The sequence below is a fragment of the Engraulis encrasicolus genome, chromosome 16 (genome assembly GCF_034702125.1).
Source record: "Engraulis encrasicolus isolate BLACKSEA-1 chromosome 16, IST_EnEncr_1.0, whole genome shotgun sequence".
Lineage (NCBI taxonomy): Eukaryota > Metazoa > Chordata > Actinopteri > Clupeiformes > Engraulidae > Engraulis > Engraulis encrasicolus.
Window position 1 is genome coordinate 52,517,422 of NC_085872.1, and position 14,992 is coordinate 52,532,413.

Here is a 14,992-nt window from a genome sequence, read left to right on the forward strand (position 1 = left end):
AGTTGGGGCTGAGAGGGAGATAAATTAACTTCCGCGATGGTTTAAAATGTAGGCGATGTTTGTTCTGGAGACTCGCAAATGGTGTTTCACTGTTGCTGCTGGTCGCCGCGTCCAGGCCAGCCGCGTCCGGCCGCATCTTGCCGCTGTCGTGCCGAAAAGTGAGTGCCTGCCAGAATACGAGTGCCCTCATTGAAACCAATGGAAACCAATGACCAATTTTTCAGACATTTGTTACCCATTTTTGCAGATAAATCCGACACAATTTAAGATGGAAAGCCTATCAATAAAGAATCTACATTCCTTCTGGAAGTATTACAAAGAACTGGTTACAATTTCAGTATTATTTCCATAAAAGAATCGAAGAATTGTCATAACAAATGTTACAGTTTCATTCAAATAGCTCATATTAAGTGGAGGACGAGTAATGTTTCATAAGCATATTTTAGTTCATAAATTATGTAATTCATTCTGCAAAAATGTGTATAATTTTCTCTCAAAAAATGTCATTGGTTTCAATGAGGGCACTCGTGTTCTGGCAGGCACTCACTTTTCGGCACGACACCGCAATGGCATAGCACCGCTTAGGACAATGACGTGATTCAAACAAAGAATGTGGGCGGGCTGTTGCATTCTGAAAACAAGGGTTGGACGTGGAGTTTTTTTTAGACCCAACATGGCAAGTCACGCCAAGTCATTGAAAATTACAACTGTCAAGTCCAAGTCGAGTGCCGAGTCAAAGGCGTGCAAGTCGAGTCGAGTCGCAAGTCCTTTCTGATCTTGAAATTTCAAGTCGCAAGTCTTCACACCGCTGACTCGAGTCAGACTCGAGTCCAAGTCACTGGACTCGAGTCCACATGTCTGGGACTCACAGTACAGACAGAAACAAACAAGTCACAAAGACAACATATCCACAGACAGCAAAGCATAAAAGACACAACACAACAAGGACATAACAAGAAGCATAGACCAATGCAGACACTTACAAGATGAACATAAGACATGCTACGCAGATTTTTTATTTTTTTTATTTTTTTCTTCTGTGTATCTTCTGTGGTAAGCTTCACAGATGTTGTTTTAACTTCCTCTATGCACATGTTGGTAATAACTATTGAAGCCAGTTGTTTGCTGTTGTGTTTTTGTCCTCAGGAAACGTAGCAGTGACGAGTTGAGTGACTCCACTTCGGGTTCCAGTCACCTCCTCCCTTCCCCCACCTCCCCCTCCCCCTCCACCGCCTCGCTCGACCTCGCCGACCCCAACTCCTGGAACGCCCTGCTAGGCAAGTAGACGTTTGTAGGCCATTTTTGTAGTTCAATAGCCATGGCTTGTAATGGCTTCCAATGGGAGAAAAGACTACACACATGGCTACCTGATAGCCAACAGCAGTAGGCTCATACAACTTAGATTTTTGTCGATCGATGGAGCGAGAACTTGTTGTCACGATCTGGGTGTTTTATTAAAACAGCGCATTTAAAGTCGGCCACAAATATGAACGAGACGATGAGCTCGCACCAGTTTGCTCTACTAACACGCCACGTGTGAGGAGTGGGGGGGACAGGCAGTGAGGAGGAGCTGAAGTGGGGACCTGCGCAAACTTGTGTAGGGGTGTGAGACAAGACTCATACACACACGAGTGAGTTGTTGACCAACCAGTTAATGGGCACGTGACCTCGGAGGCAGTCCGCAGACGAGCATTGAAGGGGATAAGCAAGATCTGACTGCAGTCACATTCATCCCGCGATAATTTGACACCATGTGACATGTCACCTCGTCGACGCAACATCACCGAAATGTTGAAGTTTGACAGGAAATCTAACCGTCATGCAGCATTTTCATCCAGAGTGCATTGCTGTCTAAATGCGCATGCATGTGTTGATGACTAATCGAATGCACTTAATGTTCTTTTTGCCTGCAGGCAAGCGCATTCAGCACACCTGGCGTGAGAAGGGCGCGCTGACCAAGTGGCGGGGGACGGTGCTGGAGCGACTCACCAGCGTCAACGCCTCGCTCTTCATGGTGAAATACGACGGCTTCGACTGCGTCTACGGCATCGAACTATTTAAGGACGAACGCGTCTCCAACCTTCAAGTTCTGAACGAGAAAGTTGGTGAGCAAGACTTCCTTTGTTTGTGTTTTTTTGTGTTTTTGTGGGGGCTGTTTTTGTTGAGAAAGTCTTGGTTAACCATGCGTCATAGTTTACCTTTGCGTCTCCAATCTTGCAAGTTCTTAGTGAAGAAAATTGGTAAGCAAGACAAGTTTTAAGAATGGCAATTCGAGAAACGAGTTTGGAAACTCAAACAAATCTTAACTTGTAAAAAAAAAAAAAGGCAGGACGCCAAGGCACTCTTCTTAGATAAAACCGCTTTATTGTAGAGGCTAGTTCATGTTTGAACTTAAATAATTAAGAATACTGCCGCTGCCAACATGTTTCGGCCCGCTAGAGGGCCTTCATCAGGGCACAAGGTGAATCAAGCAGTGTAGCACACGAGAGTCTCAAACACACTAATCAATCAGCTGATTGACTCAAGGTGACGTAGGCGGACTCTGATCTTCTCTTTTGTCTTTTCTTTTCTTTTCTTCCTGTCTTCACAGTAAACAACAAGATCAAGATCCCGCACGATGCGGAGGTGGAGCTGGTGGGCAAGGCGGTGGAGCACACGTTTGAGAAGGAAGACGGCGACAAGCACGAGTGGCGCGGCATGGTGCTGTCGCGCGCCCCCGTCATGACCAACTGGTACTACATCACGTACGAGAAGGACCCCGTCCTCTACATGTACCAGCTGTGGGACGACTACAAGGAGGGAGACCTGCGCATCCTCCCTGAAGCAGGTGGGTGTTGTTACTGTAGTCTTTTCTCCCATTGAAACCCATTACAAGGTGTGGCTATGGAACTACCGTACGTACCAGTAACGTGCGGTCAGCTTTATGGCTGGTGAGGCAGTGACTTATCAATATTTGCCAAATACCTATAAGTTTCATATGTCGCTTTCTGAACATAAGGTAGGCCTACATATTAAAACATACTGCATTTAGAGAAAATGCCATTAGAGATATCTCTCTCTCACTCACTCACACACACACACACACACACACACACACACACACACACACACACACACACACACACACACACACACACACACACAGGATTCAGTGGTCCAGACTCGGCGTTGGCGCAGGGGGCGTGGGTAAACAACGGTGGGACAGTGCCATTTAACAAGTTTGAGTCAAGTTCACCATATAACTGGCGGCAGAGTCACGTTTAGTTCTACCTAGGCTACCTACTGCACAGGCTGCGCTACTAGGCCTGCTAGGCCTACTCCTCCTCCCTACACCAATATGTCTGTTAGAAAGGTGGACACCACATTCAGATCAGACGCGATATGTGTCCAGGATTATACTGTATTTTTATAGGCCGTCAAGATACAAGGCCATTCTCAGTGTTTTCTGGTCTTTGAAAGAGGGGACGCTGATAACCCCAAGCCACATGAGCATTTTGGACAAAAATGCTCTTATGGTGAATTTTGAGGTCTGCTTATCAGCGTTCCTTTCACTCCACCACTCGAAAATAGGCCTACAGATCCGATGCTTGCGTTGTAATAGGCTACCGCTTACACAGCAACAATTCACATTATGCATTCAACAACAGAATATCACCCCACCGGGATGATCCTTCTGGTAGCCTGTGAAATAGATAATGAAGCCAGACGTGGCCGTGATCATGGACAGCTACCACCTCCGGTAGAAAAGACTAGAGTAGACAGAAAATAGGCACGACATGGTGCGTCATTTGAGGACACTCCTCCTGAGAACCGTCAACTATCACACTCATCCACATCAATGATCATACCACTGCGGACCCAAACTCAACCTAAATACTATAGGCTAAACAATAGACAATGACGCTGAAATATTCCACAGTCGTTCATCTCGAGGATGGACATTTCAAAGAATGTCAGACGAGCCGAACCTCAAAGCGTGTATTATACAGCGTTTGATTATTATCATTTTAAACTGCCTCGTTAGGATAGCAAGCAACGTTATCACTTGGGCATACTGGGACTGGCAAAGTGAACACACAGCTGCAAACCAAACCAAAATCCAGGAACCCACAACNCCTAGTTCGTTCTGTTGCCAACATCACTCGTGATGAATTATTCTTTGAGACATGTAGCCATTGCTATGTCATTCAAAACATTCTCACTAGTTGCAGGTTAAGATTACGCCTGAAATGCATATGTGAAACATAGCTACTGTAAAACCAATGCAACCGAACTATTTTTCAAACAACTCTTCCTTCATCTTGACAAAATCAAATAAAACTTAGACCCAAGTCAACGCCACGGCGGGCAAATGTAATAATCAAATTTCCTTACCTTGAAATGCTGTCTTGATTACAGGGCTTCTCGCAATAATATTCTCACGGTTTGACATATCCAACCCAGCTAGCAAACTGCTAACTAACGTTGTTTTGCTTGTTGCCCCCCACTCCAGATAGCCAGTCTTTTCGGTTGTACCACTCACTGTGAAATAATCAAATAATATTCTGTCCAATCTCCTGAAACAATTTCCTCAGCTCTGGTGTCGGTCGTCCATTCTTTATCACGTCTTGTTTCCCTTGGAAATCCAACTTTGAGAATGATCTTAGTTTCGTTATGAAATCCACTTCGATGGAAGCAGTCAACGTGAACAAGCTAGCCAACACTAATACTGACTGTATTGAACTTCATATAGTGGCGCTATGACGTCACTGACAAAGCTAGACCAATCTAAACTCTCTCTGGCTAGACTCAACGGCAGAATGAGGGTGAGGCCAATGTGTTGCTCGCCGCACTACTCTATTTTTCAATGGGGTTATGCCAAAGCGCTCAGAGTAAAGAAATGATAATCACACGTAGAAAATAGTGAAAACAAATATCAGGAAAATGTGGGCACACCATACATATTTCTGTTAAGTGTATAAAAACATTTAATACAATATTACGAATTGCATACACAGAACGAGCAAAATGGCGCATGCGCTGAAGCTTGTTACTGAGGGATTGCGCAATCTGCGGTGAGGCCAACTCGGGAGTTGCCCCAAATTCAGTGTATTCGGAGCAGGAGGTGGGAAAATAGTGCGGTTTTGGCCACAAAAATGATTGAAAATGATTGAAACTGTTTAAATACTGCACAAATGGTAGTTATGGTAAATATGCTCGAAAACAGTAGTTATTATTGTTACTATTATTCACATTTACTGCATCTCATCATTCTCATGAAGTCTAGAAGAGACAGGTGAGGCACAGCCTCCCCTGCCGTATTGGAGTGCACGTGCCTGGTACGTACATATGGCTCAAAATGGCCGCCAGCATTTGTAGTCTTTTCTCCCATTGAAACTCATTGAAGCAGGTCAGTGGGTGGGCTAATGCCCCGTGTACATCGGGAGCGACCAACGCGAATGAAGCGACGGAAGTCACTCATTCTCTATGGAGGGTGCGCGACCAGTGCTACCGGAGCGAATTCGCCAGGGGCGAAGCTTCTTGAGCAACCAGGGCGAATTTTGACGATTAAACTCAAGCTAATCTTAAGCGAATTCGCTATGACGCTGTTCGGCGAAAACCAATCGGAACGTTCATATTGAGGAATGTCCCAGGCTGTCAAGACAGAGCCGTTATGTGATTAGCTGAATCAAACGTGTCAGTGCAGCGTCCAGAGCGAATAAAACGAATTCATGGCGAAACTTCTTCAACCACCCCAGCTACCCAGTCGCGTTGGTAGCGCTTGATGTACACAGCGCTTAAAAGTTGTTACTGTAGTCTTTTCTCCCATTGAAACCCATTACAAGGTGTGGCTATGGAACTACGTACATATGGCTCAAAATGGCCGCCAGCATTTGTAGTCTTTTCTCCCATTGAAACTCATTGTAAGACGTGGCTATTCAAATAGCCCAAAATGACCATCGGCAAGCAAGCTGAATAAAAAGAATAGAAAAAGGATAAAGAATAAACTGAATGCAATCTTTTCCTACTTGCTTGATTACTTCAGAGACACACCAACAATAAGGGAGATAAACTTTTCTCTTTCTTTGTTCACGATGACAATTGCAATTTTTGTAAAATGGTGGTGATTTCTCACTCACTGTATACAACGATAATTGTAATCATCTCTCTCTCTCTCTCTCTCTCTCTCTCTCTCTCCTACCCCCCCCCCCCCCCCCTTCCTCCCCCCCCCCCCCCCCTCCCCCTCTCCTCTCCCCCCCCCTCCCTCTCCCTCCGTACTGTAGAGAATAAGCACCTGTTACCTGCTGACAGGAAGCCGGGGGAGGAGACCGAGAGCCTGGTGAGCAAAACAACACAAACCACAACAACAACAACTCCATCTTTACTCCACTTCCAGTAGCATTTACTAGGGCTGCAAGATTATGGAAAAAATCGTAATCACGATGATTTTGGTCAAAATCGCAATCCCGATTATTAATCACGATTAATAATTTTTTTGAAAATTATAACAAGGTGAAACATAACCAAGAATGAATTCTATACGGGATGAGCAAAATAAAATGAATTGTAATAATTATGTAAAGGCAATAGCATGAAACTTAGGTGGACAGATTTCTGGCCAGAAACACCAGCCTGTCAGTATGCTCTGGCTTTAAAGTGATACTGTCCCATTTTTGGAAATAAGCTCATTTTACACCTTCCCTTGAGTAAAATAATAGGGTTTTACCGTTCTCCTGTACTTTCAACTGTTCTCTGGGTATGGCAGTGCAAATTTTACCTCCATGCTAGCAGTTAACATTGAGTCCTATGAGACCAGCTCGCGGCTAACTGGTCTCATAGGACTCAATGTTAACTGTTAGCTTGGAGGTAAAATTTGCACTGTCATAACTAGAAAACGGTTGGAAGTACAGGAGAATGGTAAAAGCCTATTATTTAACTCAAGGGGAGGTGTGAAATAAGCTTATTTCCAAAAATGGGACAGTATCACTTTAAGGACGCTCTCAAAGGTAGGTCACTATTGCCACGTTTAAATCACGATTGAAATCACGACTTTGATTGCACATTTTTATCACGATTCTCGATTATTTTCGATTAATTGTGCAGCCCTAGCAGTCACGTACAACTCCATCTTTACTTGACGTTGGCGAATAGTTCCATGACACTGGAAAAGGGAGGTCACTTGAGGAAATGACTTTACAGTTTTTTTTCAATTGCTAACAAGCTCTTACCCATACTTTCGATACTTTTTCTAAGCTCTTAACACGGACTACCACCTACCAAGCACAATTGGACAAACTGATCATTTTCTTCTCAAAAGCATACACTGTTAAATATACACAAAGAAATGCATTCATTGACTGCTAAGTGTGTGAAAAAGGCATGTAATGTGTCAACTGTATGGCAATGGAAAGCCCTTGGTGTGCTCACTGTATTAAGGGTTTTGCAAATGTCGCTGAGGATTGGACAAAAACTTGTTAGCAATTGAAAAAAACTGTAATTCATGTGGCTGTTGTTGGGCTGCCTTTACCATAACCAAGTGTCACTGAATGACAACAGTCATCACATGTTTATGACTTTGACACAATGTGAATGACCCAAGCTTGACTGAAAGCACTGAAAGCAAGGGATACAGTTAAAAATCTTGGGGTCCTCATTGACAGTGACCTAAACTTCAACAGTCACATGAAAGCTATTGCTAAGTCTGCATTTTATCACATAAAAAACGTCTCTAAATTTAGGGGCCTTATGTCTAAACATGATCTGGAGAAGCTAATACATGCCTTCATTTCTAGTAAGGTTTCCTTCTTTCTTCCCTGTTTCCTTTCTTTTTGCATTTGTTAGTTTTGTGAAGCACATTGAGTTGCACATGTGTATGAAATGCGCTATACAACTAAACTTGCCTTGCCTTGCCTTGCCTTGTTTTATGACACTGTTACATTAGGTGTTAATTATTTATTTGGAGTAAGGCACCTTGCTCAGGGTTCCCACGGGTCATGGAATTTCTGGAATATCATGGAATTTCATAAAAGTTTTTCCAGTCATGGAAAGTCATGGAATTTTACCATTTTGCAAGCACAGTCATGGAATTTTATATCTGAATTAGAGTGGGAACCTTGCTTGCTCAAGGGCCACCTCAGCCGTGGAGTGAGATGGGTAGTGTGCAATAGTGGGATTCGAACCCGCAGCCCGGTGATCTAAAGCCCACCTGTTTGTTGTTGTCCCCACAGGTCGGGAAGCAGCCCTGTGATCTAAAGCCCACCTGTTTGTTGTTGTCCCCACAGGTCGGGAAGCAGCCCTGTGATCTAAAGCCCACCTGTTTGTTGTTGTCCCCACAGGTCGGGAAGCAGCCCTGTGATCTAAAGCCCACCTGTTTGTTGTTGTCCCCACAGGTCGGGAAGCAGCCCTGTGATCTAAAGCCCACCTGTTTGTTGTTGTCCCCACAGGTCGGGAAGCAGCCCTGTGATCTAAAGCCCACCTGTTTGTTTTTGTCCCCAGCCCTGTGATCTAAAGCCCACCTGTTTGTGTTGTCCCCACAGCCCTGTGATCTGAAGCCCCCACCTGTTTGTGTTGTCTCCAGCCCTGTGATCTAAAGGCCACCTGTTTGTGTTGTCCCCACAGGTCGGGATTCGAACCCGCCACCCTGTGATCTAAAGCCCCCACCTGTTTGTGTGATCTAAAGCCCCCACCTGTTTGTGTTGTCCCCACAGCCCTGTGATCTAAAGCCCCCACCTGTTTGTGTTGTCTCCGCAGGTCGGGAAGCAAGTAGAGTACGTGACGGACAAAGGCGTGAAGAGGACCGGCCTGGTCATCTACCAAGTTCCCGCCAAACCCTCCGTCTACTACATCAAGTACGACGACGACTTCCACATTCACGTCTACGACCTGGTCAAGACCACCTGAAGACCACCAGCGGCCATTTGTAGTCTTTTGTCCCATTGAAACCCATTATAAGACGTGGCTATTGGGACTACAGAAAAAAGCCTCTTCAGTCAGCCACTTTGCAGTCTTTTCTCCCATCGAAACCCATTTTAAGACGTGGATATTGAATTACGCAAATGACCCAAAATGGCTTGTCCGCTCGCCCCACAGCCTCTTCAGTTAGGCACTTGTAGTCTTTTCTCCCATTCAAACCCGTTATAAGAAGTGACAGTTGAACTACAAAAATGGCTCATCAGCATTTATCTATCAAAGCCTACGACCTCCACACACCAGAAAAGACTTATCAAGACTCATCATCAGCAACAAAGAAACGACAACTTGTGCAATCTGAGATTAACCACTGAGGATTAGTCGTCACCAATCACAACCTTGCAAAGCATAATAGGCCTGGTCACCAAATCTCCCCTAAAAAGATGTTGAAATCACCTGAAAAGACAAAAAAAACCCAAATCAGACTCAAGAGAATGTCCACTCGTAGTCTTTAATCCCATTGAAACTCATTATAAGGCAGAATGATTGAACTACAACATCGGCCTCTTCAAGCAGCCCAGTGTGTAGTCTTTCCTCCCATTGAAAGCCATTATAAAGACGTGGCTATTGAACTACAAAAACGGACTGAAGTGGCTGTAACTCAAACACATGGAGACATCAGTCGTCCCTTTCACAAACTTTCATCAACAGCAAAGTCCCTTCGTCAAGTGTCCCCTAACTTCAACATAGAGAGACTCGCATCATGTTGTACCTGAAACAAACCAATCACGTCGTCACAACAGTCTGAAACATGAAAGACTTTCATCAAGACCAGTCAGCAAGGACAAAGAAACAAGAAAAAGAGTTTGTGATGCCTATGGAGGTTAAAACTACAGTTCCCAAGATGCATTGAGGATAGCTATTAGGCAATGGATGGGTAGTCCTATACAACTCAAAACACATGGATGCCTATGGAGGTTAAAACTACAGTTCCCAAGATGCATTGTGAAAGTATTCCAAAGTTCAATACGCAGACAGACACACACACACCATGTCGCTGAAAAGAATAATGATGTCACCACAGTGTGAAAACATGAAGACCTACATGTTTTGTCGTCTAGACGTGTCATAAACGACAAAAGACTCAAACGTTACCGAAGTGTCCCAACGTTCAAATCAAAACGAGACACACGTGGTCACGTATATACACATCATGTTGTGTATCTGGAAAGAATGATCTTGTCGCAACCGTTTGATTGAAACAAAAATGTTTTGTTGTTTGAAAAGACATTGTCACTGTCAGTGTATTTGATACCTCTTAGAAATGAGAAATCATCCTGATCTGCACAGTCCTACTCTATTCCCCCACAAGTCTCTAAATTAGCACCAGCCATACGGCCAAATCCTGGTGATATTTCAGTTTGGCTGGTATGAAAGACCACTTCGAGTGAGTGTGTCTTTAGCTAGTAAGATTAACATCGATTAGCCATTTTGACAAGTGACGAAAAAAGTTATTTTAGAGCCCTGGTCTAGAAACTTGAAGCATGTTGGTACATATTTTGTTTTCACAGGCACATCCACCAACCTCTTCTGTTGGGTGTAGAACTGGGATGTAAGGTGTGGGATTTCCAAATTCACCTCTTTCAAGGCCACCTAAATGTTTGGCAGTTTAGTTCGGAAAAAAAGAAAAAAGAATTTGCATCATTGCATCACAGTGTCAAACAAATGACAAACTTCTACTTCTTTTCCGCCATTGAAACCCATTTAGAAGTGTGGCTGTTGAACTGCAAAAATATCCAGGAACTGCTGACAACACACACCGGCTGAGCGTCATGCGAGCTCTTTTCTGTGCCCTCCTGCTCGCTCGCACCATGAGTGCGTTACAATATGCTGCCTTGCTTCCTCCACTTGTGCTTGTGGCCTCGCCCCGCCTCCTGGCCCCTCCTCCGTGGAGAAAACAATAAAGTTTCCCAGCTGTCAGCCTAGCCACAACAACTTTTGGGGGACTGTTTTTCATTCACCATGCCAATTGCAAATGAGAAAAAGACTTTACAATTGAGCTTTTTCAAGATATTGAAATGTAATGCTGTGGTCAGTGATGTCATCATGACATATTACTTCCTGCTACGAGGCCACAAGCACAAGTGGAGGACACAAGGTCGCATATTGGATCGCACCCCATGACGACCACACCAACTCTGCACATCATGCACGTGGGGCCTATACTAAGCAGCTGGGTCAGGAGTTACTCCACTTCCCATTGTCATTGTGACACAGCACTCAAGTGAACACTGCACACACAACAAAATTGTATTTATGCCTCACCCGTGCAAGGGGGAAGCCCTCAAGGGAGCAGTGTGACGGGATGGTACCATGCTCTGGGTACCTCAGTCATGGAGGAGGATGGGGGAGAGCGCTGGTTCATTACTCCCCCCACCAACCTGGCGGGTCGGGAGTCGAACCGACAACCTTTGGGATACAAGTCTGACACCCTAACCGCTCACCCATGACTGCCCGTAGAACAGGTTAAGTAAACCAGGTTAAGAGGTAAATCATCTAATAGAAGAGCCTGGAGTCTCTATCAGACGATTTACCTCATAATTTGACCTGGTTTACTCCTGAACCATCTTCTTAGTGTAGACCCGTGGGGTACAGCCCATTATCCAAACTCCTAGCCAGGGGGCCTAATCCCATGCTGCTTTGCACCAGGGGCGCTGCCCGAAAATGCTGGGCCCCATGAAAGATTCGAATTTTGGGCCCCCTTAAGGGCCCCTCTCAGTGCTTCCAGTGCTTGGGCCCTTAGAATCTGTACCATTTCCCCCCCCCTAGCGGCCCCCATGCTTTGCACTATCGTTCTGATCTGAAAGACAGCATGGATTCTATCCCTCAGTGAGGACACCAGGGGTGCATTCCAATATGCGACCTTGCCTCCTTCACTTGTGCTTGTGGCCTCGTCCCGCCTCCTGGCCCAGCCTCCGTGTAGAAAACAAAGTTTCCCAGCTGTCAGCCTAGCCACAACAACTTTTGGGGGACTATTTTTCATTCACCATCCCAATTGCAAATGAGAAAATTACATTAGAATTGTGCTTTTGCAAGATATTGAATTAATTTTGTGTCGTCAGTGACGTCATCATGAGGTCACAAGCAGGCAAGTGAGCAAGGGAGATTGGATAACGGAAAGAACCCATAGTGACCTGATGTTGAGCGCTCGCCGGTCTTTTTGTAGTTCAATAGCCACGGCTTACAATGGGTTTCAGTGGGAGAAAATACTACGCACTAGGGGCTACCTGAAGAGGCCATTTTTGTAGTTCAATAACCACGACTTACAATGGGTTTCAATGGGAGAAAAGACTCAAATCATGGGAAATTGAGGACCGATGGGGGCGGGCCGACCTGGTAGTTGCCCAGGGCAGCACCCGAGAGGGAGTGGCACCATCACGAAACCCCGCCCCCATCACAAACGTCGGCATCGTGAAAAGTTATTTAATCATTATTCATTAAAAATTCATTTAAGTGTTATTTCTACACTATTATCACATTGTTGGTTATTGTGAGATCAACTTCTACAACGACAACTTACAAAACCCCCAATCCTGTAGCAAATGGCCTCTTTAGGTAGCCAATGTTTATACTCATGAACGGCGTGACGTTTTCCATGTGCGTTACGCCCATTTGTGGGGGAAAACAACCCATGCAAGTCAATTGGTGATGTTGGGGTTTAATAAACGAAAGGTACGGCCCTGCAGACTGGCGTTGTTCACGCGAAACATGCCGAAAACTTGTTGTGTTGCCGGCTGTTGAAATAATAGAGCCAAACAGCCGTGGCTGAAGCATGGACTGTGTTCATTTAGGCTAGCCGATGTAGCATGTAAGTCAATGAGACATTCGGTTTGTTTTCACCCATAAAGAGGCGTAACGCAAATTTAATAGCAAGGTACCCGGATGGCCGTTCATGAGTATAGAACACTGCTATTGAACTACAAAAATGGCCTCTTCAAGTAGCAATGTTTGCAGTCTTTTGTTCGATTGAAACCTATTGTATGACATGGCTATTGAACTACAAAAATGGTACACAGCCTCCCCCCACCACAGTGTGTAAAACAACAGAAACAAATGTATGTATATACCTGTTAACCATTTACATGTTTTCAAAAACCAACAAACATCACAAATTATGCTGAAACTCCAGGGTCTGGAATCCATTGTCACAGGGTAGAGATGGCCGACTTTGTTAGTCAGTATTGTAGTCTTTTCTGTCATTGAAACCCATTATAAAAGACTGCTATTGAACTACAAAAATGGCCTCTGCTGGCAACCCCGCAGGTGAGAGCTACAACTGCTTTTGGGTATTGGCACAGCTTGTTGTGTTTTCCTTTTCTTTTCTTGTGTTATTTTGTTTTTGCGCTCTTGTAAATTAAATGCCAAAAATGCGACAAATTAACGTGTAAAAAAGGGTAACCCTCTAGAATGACTACCCCTAAAAAGCCTTATGAACACTTCATAAATAATGAAGGAGTTATCAACAAAACATTTACAAACGAGTAAGAAATACTGTGTTCGGTAAAATGCAGCCAGTAGAAGTGGACTCCTCCCACTCCACAGTGCAGCCACAGATTGGTTCCTTTGCACACGTCTGTTAACGGTTGTTGCCTCATCGTCACATTAATACGTTGTAATGAAGTGTTTATGAAGCCTTTTTAGGGGTAGTTATTTTTAAAGTGTTATCGTGTTAAAAAAAATGTGCTTGCGTGTCAGAGTCCACATGGTAAAAAATGCTGGTTCCTTGCCCAGTTTGTAGTCTTTTCTCCCATTGAAACCCATTATAAGATGTGGCTATTGAACTACAACAATGGCTTCCTCTTCCTGGGTTCGGGAGTTGGACTGTAGATCCCAGGTTCTGTTGTCAGGCCAACCAGCACGGCACCAGTTACATTGGAATTTAAAGGTGCACTGTGTAATTGTTGTTAGTCAGTTTCTTTTCAAAATTCATGCTGCCCTTTCATAAATGTTACCTTTTTCATGAATATTTACCACCACCGTTAAGGTCTGCCATTTTGACATGTTTTGCTGCAAAGCTTACTGTACTTTGGTCATGCTAGTAAATATTAGTTCATTATTTTGTAAATGTTCATGAAAAGATTTGATTTGGCAACAGGCAGCACAGTGTCCGTGAACTACACCGCACTCTAAACATTTCCGTATGTGACCATTTGCTAACCGGATGAACCTACTGACGTCCACGTTGTCATCACGTTGTGCGGAGAAAACCATGTAGCCTAATTTTGGTCAGCATTGTGAATAAAGTTTATGTTGTCGAGCTTCTCAGACGCACAGCGTGAATATGCCGGCCAGTGTGAGATTAGGTGCGGGAACGGGCACCGGCACGGTTCTCTACCTTAAGAGGCCATTTTTGTTGTTCATTATCCACGTCTCATTATGGGTTTCAATGGGAGAAAAGACTACACTAAATATTTTGGCTATTGAACTACAAAAATGTCTTAGCCTAGAGTGTAGTCTGTTCCCCCATTGAAATCCATTATAAGACGTGGCTATTGGACTACTACAAAAATTGCCTCTTCAGGTAGCCGTTTGTCGTATTTTCTCTCATTGAAACCCAATTGTTGGTTCTCCGACGACCTGAAGGCGCCTTGTGTGGAAGGACTTCCCAAAAGAAACAAGGCTATCTGAAGAGGCCATTTTTGTAGTTTGATAGCCACGTCCTAATGGGTTCCAACAGGAGAAAAGACTACAAAAATGGTGTCTGAGGAACAATTTTGTGATTTTTAACGTGGTGTGTTAGAGGAGGCAGACCATCATTGTCACAATGTCCTGAACATGTAATAATAAAAATGTATATATGATCACCAGAAGAACACGATTGTTTTTTTGTTTTGTTTTTTCAATTTGAAGAAATTGGAGAAAGTGCCAGCTTTGGAATGGCGATGACAAAGCCAGGATCTAAGGCTGGATACCATTTCACCCCTTAGACCTACTCCTTGCCTGTTTGTTAAATTTGTTTATTTGTTGGATCCCCATTAGCTGTGGCAATGCCTATTCTTCCTGGGGTCCTTTTCTTCAATAAAATCAGTTCATCATAGTATTA

At 44.2% G+C, this 14,992-nt stretch overlaps 1 protein-coding gene across 3 annotated transcripts in view; it reads left to right on the top strand.

Annotated features, from left to right (window-relative positions):
* zmp:0000000521 (spindlin-1) overlaps window positions 1-14,783 on the top strand; it is a 40,987-nt gene extending 26,204 nt beyond the window's left edge. For 2 of the 3 annotated variants that reach the window (XM_063219809.1, XM_063219810.1), the window contains exons 3-7: window positions 1,147-1,277; window positions 1,914-2,105; window positions 2,591-2,827; window positions 6,264-6,319; window positions 8,731-14,783. In XM_063219809.1, the coding sequence (XP_063075879.1) occupies window positions 1,147-1,277; window positions 1,914-2,105; window positions 2,591-2,827; window positions 6,264-6,319; window positions 8,731-8,880 (766 nt within the window). In that variant the 3' untranslated portion in view covers window positions 8,881-14,783. The remainder of the gene's footprint in view (window positions 1-1,146; window positions 1,278-1,913; window positions 2,106-2,590; window positions 2,828-6,263; window positions 6,320-8,730) is intronic. The other variant, XR_010038222.1, reaches the window with a different exon arrangement.
* Window positions 14,784-14,992: the final 209 nt, after the last annotated feature.